This window comes from Lepidochelys kempii, chromosome 7 (assembly GCF_965140285.1).
Source record: "Lepidochelys kempii isolate rLepKem1 chromosome 7, rLepKem1.hap1, whole genome shotgun sequence".
In the NCBI taxonomy this organism is placed as follows: domain Eukaryota; kingdom Metazoa; phylum Chordata; order Testudines; family Cheloniidae; genus Lepidochelys; species Lepidochelys kempii.
The window spans coordinates 39,051,265-39,066,112 of NC_136386.1; the positions used below are offsets into that span (position 1 = coordinate 39,051,265).

General features: G+C 45.1%; 1 protein-coding gene across 3 annotated transcripts in view; it reads right to left on the reverse strand.

Annotated features, from left to right (window-relative positions):
* ATG7 (autophagy related 7) overlaps nt 1–14,848 on the reverse strand; it is a 271,180-nt gene that overhangs the window by 152,536 nt on the left and 103,796 nt on the right. The window contains exon 18 of one of the 3 annotated variants that reach the window (XM_073352300.2): nt 12,180–12,331. The exons of the other annotated variants lie outside the window; for them this stretch is intronic. Coding sequence (XP_073208401.1) covers nt 12,299–12,331 — 33 coding nt within the window. The 3' untranslated portion in view covers nt 12,180–12,298. Of the gene's footprint in view, nt 1–12,179; nt 12,332–14,848 lie in introns of those variants that run through there. 3 annotated transcript variants of the gene reach the window in all.

Here is a 14,848-nt window from a genome sequence, read left to right on the forward strand (position 1 = left end):
TTGTGTCCAGTTCTGGGAGCCACATTTCAGGAAAGATGTGGACAAATTGGAGAAAGTCCAGAGAAGAGCAACAAAAATGATTAAAGGTCTAGAAAACATGACCTATGAGGGAAGATTGAAAAAAATTGGGTTTGTTTAGTCTGGAAAAGAGAAGACTGAGAGAAGACATGATAACAATTTTCAAGTACATAAAAGGTTATTACAAGAAGGAGAGAGAAGAATTGTTCTTCTTATCCTCTGAGGATAGGACAAGAAGCAATAGGCTTAAATTACAGCAAGGGAGGTTTAGGTTGGACATAAGGAAAAATTTCTTAACTTTTCAGGCTGATTAAGCACTGGAATAAATTACCTAGGGAGGTTGCGGAATCTCCATCATTGGAGATTTTTAAGAGCAAGTTAGACAAACACCTGTCAAAGATGGTCTAGATCAGGGGCGGGCAAACTTTTTGGCCTGAGGGCCACTTTGGATTGCTGAAATAGTATGGAGGGCCAGTTAGGGGAGGCTGTGCCTCCCCAAACAGCCAGGCATGGCCCAGCCGCTGCCCCCATCCGATCCCCCCTGCTTCTTGCCACTTGACGCCCCCCCAAGGACTCTTACCCCATCCAACACCCCGTCCCCTCTCCCCTGATGGGCCCCCCCAGGACCCCTGCCCCATCCAACCACCCCTTCTCCCTGACTGCCCCCCCGCAGCCCCATCCAACCCCCATCTCCTTCCTGACTGCCTCCCCTGGGACTCCTGCCCCCATTCAAACTCCGTTCCCCACCTTCTGACTGCCCCACTCCCTGACCACCACCCCGAACTCCCCTGCCCTCTATCCAACCCGCCCTGCTCCCTGCCCCCTTACCGTGCCGCCTAGGAGCACCAGTGGCTGGCGGCACTACAGCCAAGCTGCCCAGATCACCAGGACAGGCAGCCACACCGCCCGGCTGGAGCCAACCATGCCACCACACAGCACAGAGCACCGGGTCAGGCCGAGGCTCTGCAGCTGTGCTGCCCAGCAAAAGCTTGTAGCCCCACCACCCAGAGCATTGCACTGGCAGCGCAGTGAGCAGAGGCTGCGGGGGAGGGGGAACAGCAGGGGTGGGGCCAGGGGTTAAGGGGCCGGGCAGGAGGGTCCCGTGGGCCAGATGTGGTCGCAGGCCATAGTTCGCCCACCTCTGGTATAGATAATACTTAGTCCTGCCATGAGTGCAGGGGACTGGACTAGATGACCTCTCAAGGTCCCTTCCAGTCCTATAATTCTATGATTCATGTAACAGGTCCTAAGATTTTGAACAACAAAACTAAAAAAGAGCTAACACAATATGTTTTAAGTTGAATAGTTCATTGACTACTGGCATATTTCTAGTATTACAACAGAAAATTAAACTTTACCTTGGACCAAACTAAGAATAGAGTCTATAAGTTTCACAACCCAAGGCACTAGACCAAAAGAAACTGGTAAGTCAAGGAACCTATCATAGAGAATGCCATTGCAACAACTCCATGTCTACTGATCTCAACAGTAGTAGCACCACACAAAGGAAGAAAAATGGTCTTTCTGGTAGGATAGACCTAGACCATTTAAGAATTTATTTATAGGTCAAAGTCAACACCTTAAACTCCACCTGAAATTCCCAGCCCATATTTATTTATTCAATTTATAAACTATCACATGAAAGAGTGCCCATCCCAAGCTCTGGCCATTCTTTAAAACTCTTAAAATAGAATTAATTTTAAATAGACTCTGACAATTACCCACTCTTAGCACTAGCTGAACTGAAGCAAGAGAGTAACAAAACTTGCATTGCTCACTAAATAAAAATGCACCTCCTCACTCACTTGGCTAACAGCTTCATCTACAGAGTGATTAGGAGGGATGACAGTGCAGAACCTGTTGGTACTCCACAAGAGAGAAACCTCCAAGCTCAAGAGCTATCACCCAACATTGTTCTCTGGGAGCTCTCTGAGAGAAAAGAACAAAGCCATGCAAGAGCAGCCTTATCCACTACAGCCAGAAACAAGACACTAAACACCTTTTAACCCACAGTGTCAAAAACATAATAATTGAACATCTGATCTTTATCCATCTCCAGAAGATGACTGTCAATCAATGTGACAAGTATGGTATCTATTTTGTACCCAGGTCAGAAACACAACTGACAAGAATCTAGGAAGTCAGAGGTATCCAGGTACACAAAGTTCTCTTACCACAAACTTGTCCCTAAACTTAACCAAATATGGAAGATTAGATAGTGGTCAATGGCGGCTATATTGTCAGCATCAGGAGATACAGAGCCCAAGCACATGCTTTCTCCAGTTAAATGGCACTCTGTCTTTACCTGAAGAAGAATTCTGTATAAGCTCGAAAGCTTTTCTCTCTCACCAACAAAAGTCGGTCCAACAACATTTTAGCTCACCCACCTTGTGTGTCTAATATTCTGGGACCAACACTGCTACAACAACACTTCATACAGTCTTCAGAGGTGTCACTGACAGTTTCCACCACTAAAGGTTCTATAATTCCCACCCACTTGCCTTTGCCAGTCAGGAAGGAAAAAAGACCCAAAACAGAGATTATGGCATGAAGTTCTCCCAGCACATCCATGTTTGAGCTGGGTTGAGCTCAAACATGGAAGACTTAGCATTTGTCCCTTCCAAATATTGTTCTTCCTCCTCAGATACAGTTAGCTGAGGTTTGAGCCACATGGATTTTATGTTTTATTTTAAAACAAGGCAACCTGAAATTTCATCACCACAAGAGAGCCTTTATAATTAAAAGTTGTACCAGTTTTCTGAACTAAAAATAAATAAGTAAACATTAAACTATAAAAGGGAGAAATGGTAGCAACTGGTATCTGACATATCATCAGTATCTGATCAACATACACTGTACTACAGAAATGCAATGAGGACATGTTATCCTTATTAGCAGATATCCCATGCCCTCAGGTGGAAGCATCAGATGTGTTTGTAGCTATAGAACATAATAAGAAAGTAGAAGACAGACTGAGGAAGAAAATTACTCATCCCAAACTCCCATGCCAAAAAACCACACAAGCATACTCTGCAGGTAGTCAGGAATAAATCCAGTCCAGACATCAGCTAATCACAACATAATTCCAAAAAGCATTTCCAGATTAAATAAGTGCCCAATTTGTTGTTGCGTACAAAGGGAATTCTCTCCTGTTTAGCGATGTCCCAAAGGGCAGGAATCGAAAGCTCTATGGTTGGTGTGGTTTTTCTTTTTTGGTTCACTAGAATTATTTCCTTTGCTGCTAATACAGTTCTCAGGACATCAGGATGATTGGTCCGAACAGGACTTTTACTGGAGGACAAATATTTGAGATATGGTATGTAAATATACACTTATCTATTAAAATATATTACTGTGACGCTCACCAGGGATACCGAGGGTTGAGAGAGACAGCAGGTGGTGATGAGATGCATCCACTCCCTGAAACCACCAGCCTTTGGCAACACAAGCACTATCTTCCATGCCTCTGCAGGCCCTGCTCTCTGTACAGGAATAAGCACACACCAACCCCCCCGAGTCCTCAGAGCATTCCCTGCTGTTCATAGGTGCTAGAACTAGGAGTGCTGGTAGTGTTACCGTACCCCTTGACTTGGAATGGTTTCCATTTTATACAGGGTTTACAGTTTGTTTCAATGGCTCTCAGCACCCTCACTACAAAAATTTTTAGTGCCCCTGCTGCAGTATGCAGATCATTAGACAAAATTAGAAAGGCCAAGGCACAAAACAAGATTAAACTAGCTAGAGATAAAAAGGGTAACAAGAAAACATTCTATAAATATATTAGAAGCAAGAGGAAGACCAAGGGACAGGGTAGGCCCGCTACTCAATGACCGGGGGAAAACAATAACAGAAAATGTGGAAATGGCAGAAGTGCTAAATGACTTTGTTTTAGTTTTCACCAAAAGGTTAGTAGTGATTGGACATCTAACATAGTGAATGCCAATGAAAATGAGGTAGGATCAGAGGCTAAAATAGGGAAAGAACGAGTTCAAAATTACTTAGATATGTTAGATGTCTTCAGGTCACCAGGGCCTGATGAAATACATCTTAGAATACTCAAGGAGCTGGCTGAGGAGATATCTGAGACATCAGCAATTATCTTTGAAAAGTCATAGGAGACAGGAGATATTCCAGAGCATTGAAAAAGGGCAAATATAGCACCCATCTATTAAAGGGGGGATAAGGACAACCCAGGGAATCACAGACCAGTCAGCTTAACTTCAGTACCCAGAAACATAATGGAGCAAATAATTAAACTATCAACGAACACCTAGATGATAATATGGTGATGAGTAACAGCATGGATTTGTCAAGAACAAATCATGCCAAACCAACCCAGTAGCTTTCTTCAACAGGGTAAGAAGCCTTATAGACAGGAGGGAAATGGCAGATGGGGTATATCTTGACTTTAGTAAGGATTTTGATACCATCTTGCATGACCTTCTAATAAACAAACTAGGAAATATAACCTAGACGGAGCTATTTATAAAGGTGGGTGCATAACTGGCTGGAAAACCATTCCCAGAAAGTAATCAACAGTAGTTCACAGTCACGCTGGATAGGCATACTGAGTGGGGTCCCACAGGGATCAGTTCTGGGTCTGTTCTATCCAATATCTTCATCAATGATTTAGATAATGACAGAGAGTACACTAACAAAGTCTGCAGAAGATACCAAGCTGGGAGGGGTTGCAACTGCTATGGAGGATAGCATTAAAATTCAAAATGATCTGGACAAACTGGAGAAATGGTCTTGAAGAAAACAGAATAAAATTCAGTGAGGACAAATGCAATGTACTCCACTTAGGGTATGTCTACACTACAGAATAAGGTTGAATTTATAGAAGTCGGTTTTTTAGAAATCGGTTTTATATATTCGAGTGTGTGTGTCCCCATAGAAAATGCTCTAAGTGCATTAACTGGGCGGAGTGCTTCCACAGTACCGAGGCTAGAGTCGACTTCCGGAGTGTTGCACTGTGGGTAGCTATCCCACAGTTCCCGCAGTCTCCGCTGCCCATTGGAATTCTGGGTTGAGATCCCAATGCCTGATGGGGCTAAAACAGTGTCGCAGGTGGTTCTGGGTACATATCGTCAGGCCCCCGTTCCCTCCCTCCCTCCGTGAAAGCAAGGGCAGACAATCGTTTCGCGCCTTTTTTCCTGAGTTACCTGTGCAGACGCCATACCACGGCAAGCATGGAGCCCGCTCACCCTATGTCTCTTGGGTGCTGGCAGACGCGGTACAGCTTTGCTACACAGTAGCAGCAACCCATTGCCTTCTGGCAGCAGACGGTACAGTACGACTGGTAGCCGTCATCGTCATGTCCAAGGTGCTCCTGGCCACGTCGGCTGGGAGCACCTGGACAGACATGGGCGCAGGGACTAAATTTGGAGTGACTTGAACAGGTCATTCTCTTTAGTCCTGCAGTCAGTCCTATTGAACTATCTTATGGTGAGCAGGCAGGCGATACGGATTGCTAGCAGTCGTACTGTACCATCTTCTGCCAGGCATGCAAGAGATGAGGATGGCTAGCAGTCGTACTGTACCATCTTCTGCCAGGCAGGCAAGAGATGAGGATGGCTAGCAGTCGTACTGTACCATCTTCTGCCGAGCAGCCATGAGATGTGGATGGCATGCAGTCCTTCTGCACCGTCTGCTGCCAGCCAAAGATGTAAAACATAGATGGAGTGGATCAAAACAAGAAATAGACCAGATTTGTTTTGTACTCATTTGCTTCCCCCACTCCCCTGTCTAGGGGACTCATTCCTCTAGGTCACACTGCAGTCACTCACAGAGAAGGTGCAGCGAGGTAAATCTAGCCATGTATCAATCAGAGGCCAGGCTAACCTTCTTGTTCCAATAAGAACGATAATTTAGGTGCACCATTTCTTATTGGAACCCTCCGTGAAGTCCTGCCTGAAATACTCCTTGATGTAAAGACACCCCCTTTGTTGATTTTAGCTCCCTGAAGCCAACCCTGTAAGCCGTGTCGTCAGTCGCCCCTCCCTCCGTCAGAGCAATGGCAGACAATTGTTCCACGCCTTTTTTCTATGCGGACACCATACCAAGGCAAGCATGGAGGCCGCTCAGCTCACTTTGGCAATTAGGAGCACATTAACCACCACACGCATTATCCAGCAGTATATGCAGCACCGGAACCTGGCAAAGCGATACCGGGCGAGGAGGCGACGTCAGCGCGGTCACGTGAGTGATCAGGACATGAACGCAGATTTCTCTGAAAGCATGGGCCCTGCCAATGCATGCATCGTGGTGCTAATGGGGCAGGTTCATGCTGTGGAACGCCGATTCTGGGCTCGGGAAACAAGCACAGACTGGTGGGACCGCATAGTGTTGCAGGTCTGGGACGATTCCCAGTGGCTGCGAAACTTTCGCATGCGTAAGGGCACTTTCATGGAACTTTGTGACTTCCTTTCCCCTGCCCTGAGGCGCATGAATACCAAGATGAGAGCAGCCCTCACAGTTGAGAAGCAAGTGGCGATAGCCCTGTGGAAGCTTGCAATGCCAGACAGCTACCGGTCAGTTGGGAATCAATTTGGAGTGGGCAAATCTACTGTGGGGACTGCTGTGATGCAAGTAGCCCACGCAATCAAAGATCTGCTGATATCAAGGGTAGTGACCCTGGGAAATGTGCAGGTCATAGTGGATGGCTTTGCTGCAATGGGATTCCCTAACTGTGGTGGGGCCATAGACGGAACCCATATCCCTATTTTGGCACCGGAGCACCAAGCCACCGAGTACATAAACCGCAAGGGGTACTTTTCGACAGTGCTGCAAGCTCTGGTGGATCACAAGGGACGTTTCACCAACATCAACGTGGGATGGCCGGGAAAGGTGCATGATGCTCGCATCTTCAGGAACTCTGGTCTGTTTCAAAAGCTGCAGGAAGGGACTTTATTCCCAGACCAGAAAATAACTGTTGGGGATGTTGAAATGCCTATATGTATCCTTGGGGACCCAGCCTACCCCTTAATGCCATGGCTCATGAAGCCGTACACAGGCAGCCTGGACAGTAGTCAGGAGCTGTTCAACTACAGGCTGAGCAAGTGCAGAATGGTGGTAGAATGTGCATTTGGATGTTTAAAGGCGCGCTGGCGCAGTTTACTGACTCGCTTAGACCTCAGCGAAACCAATATTCCCACTGTTATTACTGCTTGCTGTGTGCTCCACAATGTCTGAGAGTAGGGGGAAGACGTTTATGGTGGGGTGGGAGGTTGAGGCAAATTGCCTGGCTGCTGGTTACGCGCAGCCAGACACCAGGGCGGTTAGAAGAGCACAGGAGGGCGCGGTACGCATCAGAGATGCTTTGAAAACCAGTTTCATGACTGGCCAGGCTACGGTGTGAAAGTTCTGTTTGTTTCTCCTTGATGAAACCCCCCGCCCCTTGGTTCACTCTACTTCCCTGTAAGCTAACCACCCGCCCCTCCTCCCTTCAATCACCGCTTGCAGAGGCAATAAAGTCATTGTTGCTTCACATTCATGCATTCTTTATTCATTCATCACACAAATAGGGGGATGGACTACCAAGGTAGCCCAGGAGGGGTGGTGGAGGAGGGAAGGAAAATGCCACACAGCATTTTAAGCACAGCACTTTAAAAGTTTACAGTTTTAAAATTTATTGAATGACAGCCTTCTTTTTTTTGGGCAATCCTCTGTGGTGGAGTGGCTGGTTGGCCGGAGGCCCCCCCACTGCGTTCTTGGGCGTCTGGGTGTGGAGGCTATGGAACTTGGGGAGGAGGGCGGTTGGTTACAGAGGGGCTGCAGTAGCAGTCTGTGCTCCAGCTGCCTTTGCTGCAGCTCAACCATACACTGGAGCATACTGGTTTGGTCCTCCAGCAGCCTCAGCATTGAATCCTGCCTCCTCTCATCACGGTGCCGCCACATTTGAGCTTCAGCCCTCTCTTCAGCCCGCCACTTACTCTCTTCAGCCTGCCACCTCTCCTCCCCGTCATTTTGTGCTTTCCTGCACTCTGACATTATTTGCCTCCACGCATTCGTCTGTGCTCTGTCAGTGTGGGAGGACAGCATGAGCTCGGAGAACATTTCACCGCGAGTGCGTTTTTTTTTTCTTTCTAAGCTTCACTAGCCTCTGGGAAGGAGAAGATCCTGTGATCATTGAAACACATGCAGCTGGTGGAGAAAAAAAGGGACAGCGGTATTTAAAAAGACACATTTTATAAAACAGTGGCTACACTCTTTCAGGGTAATCCTTGCTGTTAACATTACATACATAGCACATGTGCTTTCGTTACAAAGTCGCATTTTGCCTCCCCCCCACCGCGTGGCTACCCCCTCCACCTTCCCCCCCTCCCTGTGGCTAACAGCGGGGAACATTTCTGTTTAGCCACAGGCAAACAGCCCAGCAGGAATGGGCTCCTCTGAGTGTCCCCTGAAGAAAAACACTATTTCAACCAGGTGACCATGAATTATATCTCACTCTCCTGAGGATAACACAGAGAGATAAAGAACGGATGTTGTTTGAATGCCAGCAAACATACACTGCAATGCTTTGTTCTACAATGATTCCCGAGTACGTGTTACTGGCCTGGAGTGGTAAAGTGTCCTACCATGAAGGACGCAATAAGGCTGCCCTCCCCAGAAACATTTTGCAAAGGCTTTAGGACTACATCTAGGAGAACCGCGAATGCCAGGGCAAAGTAATCCTTTCACATGCTTGCTTTTAAACCATGTATAGTATTTTAAAAGGTACACTCACCAGAGGTCCCTTCTCTGCTTGCTGGGTCCAGGAGGCAGCCTTGGGTGGGTTCGGGGGGTACTGGCTCCAGATCCAGGGGGAGAAACAGTTCCTGGCTGTCGGGAAAAACGGTTTCTCCGCTTGCTTGCTGTGAGCTATCTACAACCTCCTCCTCCTCCTCTTCTTCGTCCCCAAAACCTGCTTCCGTATTGCCTCCATCTCCACTGAAGGAGTCAAACAACACGGCTGGGGTAGTGGTGGCTGAACCCCCTAAAATGGCATGCAGCTCATCATAGAAGCGGCATGTTTGGGGCTCTGACCCAGAGCGGCGGGTCGCCTCTCTGGTTTTCTGGTAGGCTTGCCTCAGCTCCTTCAGCTTCACGCGGCACTGCTTCGGGTCCCTGTTATGGCCTCTGTCCTTCATGCCCTGGGAGATTTTCACAAAGGTTTTGGCATTTCGAAAACTGGAACGGAGTTCTGATAGCACGGATTCCTCTCCCCATACAGCGATCAGATCCCGTACCTCCCGTTCGGTCCATGCTGGAGCTCTTTTGCGATTCTGGGACTCCATCATGGTCACCTCTGCTGATGAGCTCTGCATGGTCACCTGCAGCTTGCCACGCTGGCCAAACAGGAAATGAGATTCAAAAGTTCGCGGTTCTTTTCCTGTCTACCTGGCCAGTGCATCTGAGTTGAGAGTGCTGTCCAGAGCGGTCACAATGGATCACTCTGGGATAGCTCCCGGAGGCCAATACCATCGAATTGTGTCCACAGTACCCCAAATTTGAGCCGGCAAGGTCGATTTAAGCGCTAATCCACTTGTCAGGGGTGGAGTAAGGAAATCGATTTTAAGAGCCCTTTAAGTCGAAATAAAGGGCTTCATTGTGTGGACGGGTGCAGGTTTACATCAATTTAACGCTGCTAAATTCGACCTAAAGTCCTAGTGTAGACCAGGGCTTAGGAAGGAACAATCAGTTGCACACAAACAAAATGGGAAATGACTCCCTAGGAAGGAGTCCTGCAGAAAGGGATCTGGGGGTTATAAAGGAACAAGCTAAATATTAGTCACTGTTGAAAAAAAACACAACATTTTGTTTGCTGCTGCAGCAAAAAAGAAAACATTATTCTGGGATGTATTAGCAGGACTGTGGTAAGCAAGACACAGGAAATAATTCTTCCACTCTACTCCACACAGATAAGGCCTCAACCGGAGCATCGTGTTCAGTTCTGGGTGCCACATTTCAGGAAAGATGCACAAAAATTGGAGCAAGTCCAGAGAAGAGCAACAAAATTATTAAAGGTCTAGAAAACATAACCTAAGAGGGAAGATTGACAAAATTGGGTTTGTTTAGTCTGGAGAAGAGAAAACTGAAAGGGGACATGGTAACAGTTTTCAAGTACATAAAAGGTTGTTACAAGGAACAGGGAGAAAAATTATTCTCGTCAACCTCTGAGGATAGTACATGAAGCAATGAGCTTAGATTGCAGCAAGAGAGGTTTAGGCTGGACATCAGAAAAAACTTCCTGTCCAGGTGGTTAAGTACTGGAATAAATTGCGTAGGGAGGTTGTGGAATCTGCATCGTTGCATATTTTTAAGAGCAGGTTAGACAAAACTTGTCAGGGATGGTTTGGATAATACTTAGTCCTGCCATGAATGTAGGGGACTGAGTTAGATGACCTCTCAAGGTCCCTTCCAGCCCTACAATTCAATGATTAGCCACGGAATACTCACGGTATTACCAGGCCTGCTGTTCCTACAGGAACAGTATCCACCAGCTTGTAAGAGTGAACGCAGGATCATCATTTTGCTTAACACCAGAGCACTCAGATATATTTATAGTGAAAACAAGTATTAGTTTATTATCAAAGAATTTAAATGATAGTGAGTAATAGCTCTTGGTTACATATAAAACAAATAGTTACATATAAAACAAACTCATAACATACTTTCTAGAGACTAAACTTAACTAACAGGCTAACCTCCTGTCAAAAGAAGTTTATCTCACGCAAAGTTCCCTTGAGCCATTATCAGCCAAGCCCGGCTGAGATCCCACTTTCATGAAACAAATTCACTGTCCATTTACTCCCTAAGTGAGGGATGCCAGGGTGTCTTCTTTATTCACCCACCAAATATTACAGAGTAAACTTTTGAAGTGCCCCTCAACTTATGTTTCTGCCCTCTCCCCTGCTGTTTTTTTTCTTCCCGTAATTTCTTTCTGAAGTTCTCACAATCCCTCATTTGTGTTCAGTTCAGACTGGTGGTAGGTAGGCCTGAACAAATTCTATTTTCTTCTCTGATAATTTCAACAGATAATATTGATGTTTATTTTAAATATCCTTAAAACAAACCAACAATTTCTCAAGCAGCATTTCTCTCACTTTCATATCTGTAAATTTCGATGGTTGATGGAAATATTTTGTTGCTTGTTTGTCTGTATGGTGAAATAGACATTTATTATTATTATTTTATTATTATTATTATTATCATTTATTATTATTAAGGTACTTTTGCACTCTCAATCAATCAACCAACCAAAAAAAAGACCATCTTCTTCTGTCCACCAATATGAGCTACTGTGAAACTATGGAACTATCCCATCACCTCCTCCTTTCTTCTTCTATTTCTTCCGATTTCTTTCCCACACAGCACGCTCCTCTTCAGACCCCTGTAGAAGAGGGACCAGCAAAGTAGCATGCTTATTTGCACTCCACGTCCATTCCACTATCAGAGTTAGAGCGATCCACCATCTTTTAAAATAATTTCCCTTTCAAATGCATCTGCATGTGTCTTTGATGATTGTAGCTTTTCTCCTAGGCTGATGAGACACCCTCCCTTCCAGTCTTCACTTTGCAGAGCTTTGGCCTCATATGAGCTGCTTACATGATGGCTCTTTAATCGAATAAAAAGTTGTGGATCTGCATAACCACCAGGATTAATTAGTCTAGTACCGAAACTATTTTTGAAACTTATACATTTTATTAGCAGTACTTTATATTCCAGTCTCTTTACTAAAGTAGAAGAATTCAATCTGATGATAGGGGAATAATATAGGGGACTTAGTGTAAAAGAGCTTGTTTTGAAATGCAAAACAGATGTATAACTGTGGTATTAGATGCTTTTAACAGTCTGTTTCACAGAGAAGTCTGAACTCTTGGATAGAAAGAGATCCAATCAGAGAATCTCTGTCTCTTGTACTATATCATATAATCATATTTACCATATGGTTAAGTAAAAATATGAAATACAAGCTGCTGATTTTAATTGCCTGCCACTGATGCACAAACTGGCTCAAGTTTAGATGTTCATTTTTATCACATCATTTTTTAATCTTTAGTGCTGTTTAAGCTTTTTTTAAAATTAATAATACAGCTGCAAAGCCTGAAACAATGGTATATTAAAAGCTTCAGGGAAAATAAAATATGAGATTACTTCTTCTGATAATGGATTTACTAGTTATATTTTTAAAAGTCATTATTAAATCATAAATTGGGTTTGTAAGTCACTTTCTAAGGCTGTGCTCGAAATAACAGATACCGGTTTTGAGTAAAGAACTTGTCTTGGTCCTTTGTTATAACTCTCCTCTGTCTGTCTCCCACCCCTCCTACAAAAAATAGAAAAAAGTTTAACCATTTCAAGAAAAGAAGGTCACAGAAAGTTACATTTTGTCAGACAAAATTATACAAACTGGCAGGTTTTGCAGGCACCTGCAAGTCAGCTAGCCAGAACAGGTACCATGATGCTTTATGTTTTCAAATATATAATTATGTTTAAGATTACTATAAATGTTAACTCACTGAGAAGCGACATGTGGAATGGACATGAGCTAGCACTCGAAAAAGAAAAAAATGGTGATTAACTTTCTATAACTGTTCTTTGAGAAGTGTTGCTCATGTCCATTCCACGACCCACTGTCCTGCCCCTTGGTCAGAGTTATCCAGCAAGAAGGGACTGAGAGGGTGTGGGGCCAACAGCGCACAGCACCAAATGGTGCTGGAGCTGGTCCAGCAGATACCACTGAGGGAAAAATTTCCAGTAATGGTGCACATAGCACGTGCACACCTAACGTAGAGTGGACATGAGCAATACTTCTCAAAGAACAACAGTTATGGAAAGGTTTGTATCCATTTTTTTAGTTTTGTTTTTTTAAAAATCTTGGGTTTATTTTTCATATCCATCTGCCTATAAATCCAAATACCTTAGTTACCAAGAGGCTAACTGCACAAGTCTCAGAGGAAGCCATGAAAAGCTCTAAAATGACATAGGATAGCTTTTCTAGAAGTAAGTTCTGGATCCCATTGGATCCCAGAGGTCGGAATCCTCTCTTTCCAATAGTATGACACTTCTCTTTCTAGCCCTGCAGTAACAGGAAATATCAAACCTTAAAGCTGTGATGTTTTCATGTCTAGAAAAATCTGTTTTTTGTCTAAGACTGAACATTTCCTCGGCCTTAGGCAGGTGCAATATTGATGGGGAAGGAGGAAACACTTCTGTGGAGTTTGATTATTCTTGTAAAAGAGCCTTTTCAGGCTGCTTGTGGCTTTGGATGGGAGAATGGAGTCTGGGGGGTGACAGATTAGTGGGTGCAATGTTATAAAAAGGATACTTTATTTTCATACAGTGGCAGCCAGCTACTGCCCTTTAGATGGAGCAGGGATTTTAGGTTATAATCACCTTGCACTCCTGCAATACTGCCATCCGTAGGTGTTCAAAAATCATGAGTCAGGTCCCCCGAAATAGTGAGTTTGGCTTAAAAAGAAATAGATTTTAAAAAGTAATCAAAGTTGGGTTCTTGCCTTTTGGATTTTGAGCCCTGGTACCGAAGGAGGTGGGCTCAGAATTCATGGACATGAGGATTGGAACACTGACGACCAGGTTGCAGCCCTGCAGATGTCTTGGATTGGGATCTGGGCCACAAACGCTGCTGAAGAGGCCTGAGCTCTCATAAAATAAGCGATCAAGATGGCAGAAGGAGGGATGTCCACCTACTCGTAACATGCATGAAAACAGGAGACTCTCCAGGATGAGATTCTCTGGGCTGAAACTGATAGGCCTTTCACCCTATCCGCTATTGCCACAAAGAGTTGCATGTATTTATGGAAAGGCTTGATCCTCTCAATGTAGAGAGCATGGGATTGTCTAATGTCCAAAGGACCCCTATGAATTCCTGTGTGGTTTTGGGAGGAAAACTGGCAGGAAAATAGCCTGGTTACTATGGAACTGCTAGATAACCTCTGGAAAGAACGCCAGGTGGGGTGCAGTTGAACCTTGTCCTTAAAGAACACTACATACAGTGGTTCTGATATAAGGGCCCTGATTTCCGAGACCCGAGCTCTCTGACATTTATGTGTAAGAAAAGCTCTTCCTGGGACCACAGGCCCCAAGGTGATCGAACGCCAATCTGATGCATCCAAAATTGAAGAAGGCTGGGGGGTTAAAAAGGGAACACTCATAATTACTGACAGGGGTCCTTCCACAAGTTGAAGTAAGCGAGGACCAGGGCGGGAATCCTAAGCACTAAGGCCAACCAAGTCCGCAAGGGTCTGAGGCGCAATCTTGCATGCCGTACCATGTAAACGCACATGGCCACGTGACCCAAAAGTCTGAGGCAAAACCAGGCTGTCATAACAGGGTGGACCTTGACCCTGGATATCAGATCTAACATTGTTTGGAATTGAGCCTCTGAAAAGGCGGCTCTGGCCTGGTTTGAGTCTAGCATTGCCCTGATAAACTCTGTTCTCGAACAAGAATTGATTCTGCTTGTTTATTAATAGGCCCAGTGCTTGGAAGGTGGTTTGGACTAGGCTCATGCTGTTCTTCACTTGAGCCTCTGAGCGGAACCTTGATCAACCAGTCATCCAGTTATGTATAGACCTGAACGCCTTGTCTCCTATTACCGCCATGCATATCATAAAAAGCCGAGGGGCTGGAGACAGACCAAAGGGAAAGATGGTGAACTGATAATGGGTCTGCTTTATGAAAATCCTGAGGAAACTTCTGTGGCCTCCAAAGATGGAAATGTGGAAATAGGTGTCTTTGAAGTCGAGGGTGGTGTACCAGTCTCCTGGATCCAGGGAGGGAATGATGAAGGCCAGAGAGACCATGTGAAACCTCAGTTTCT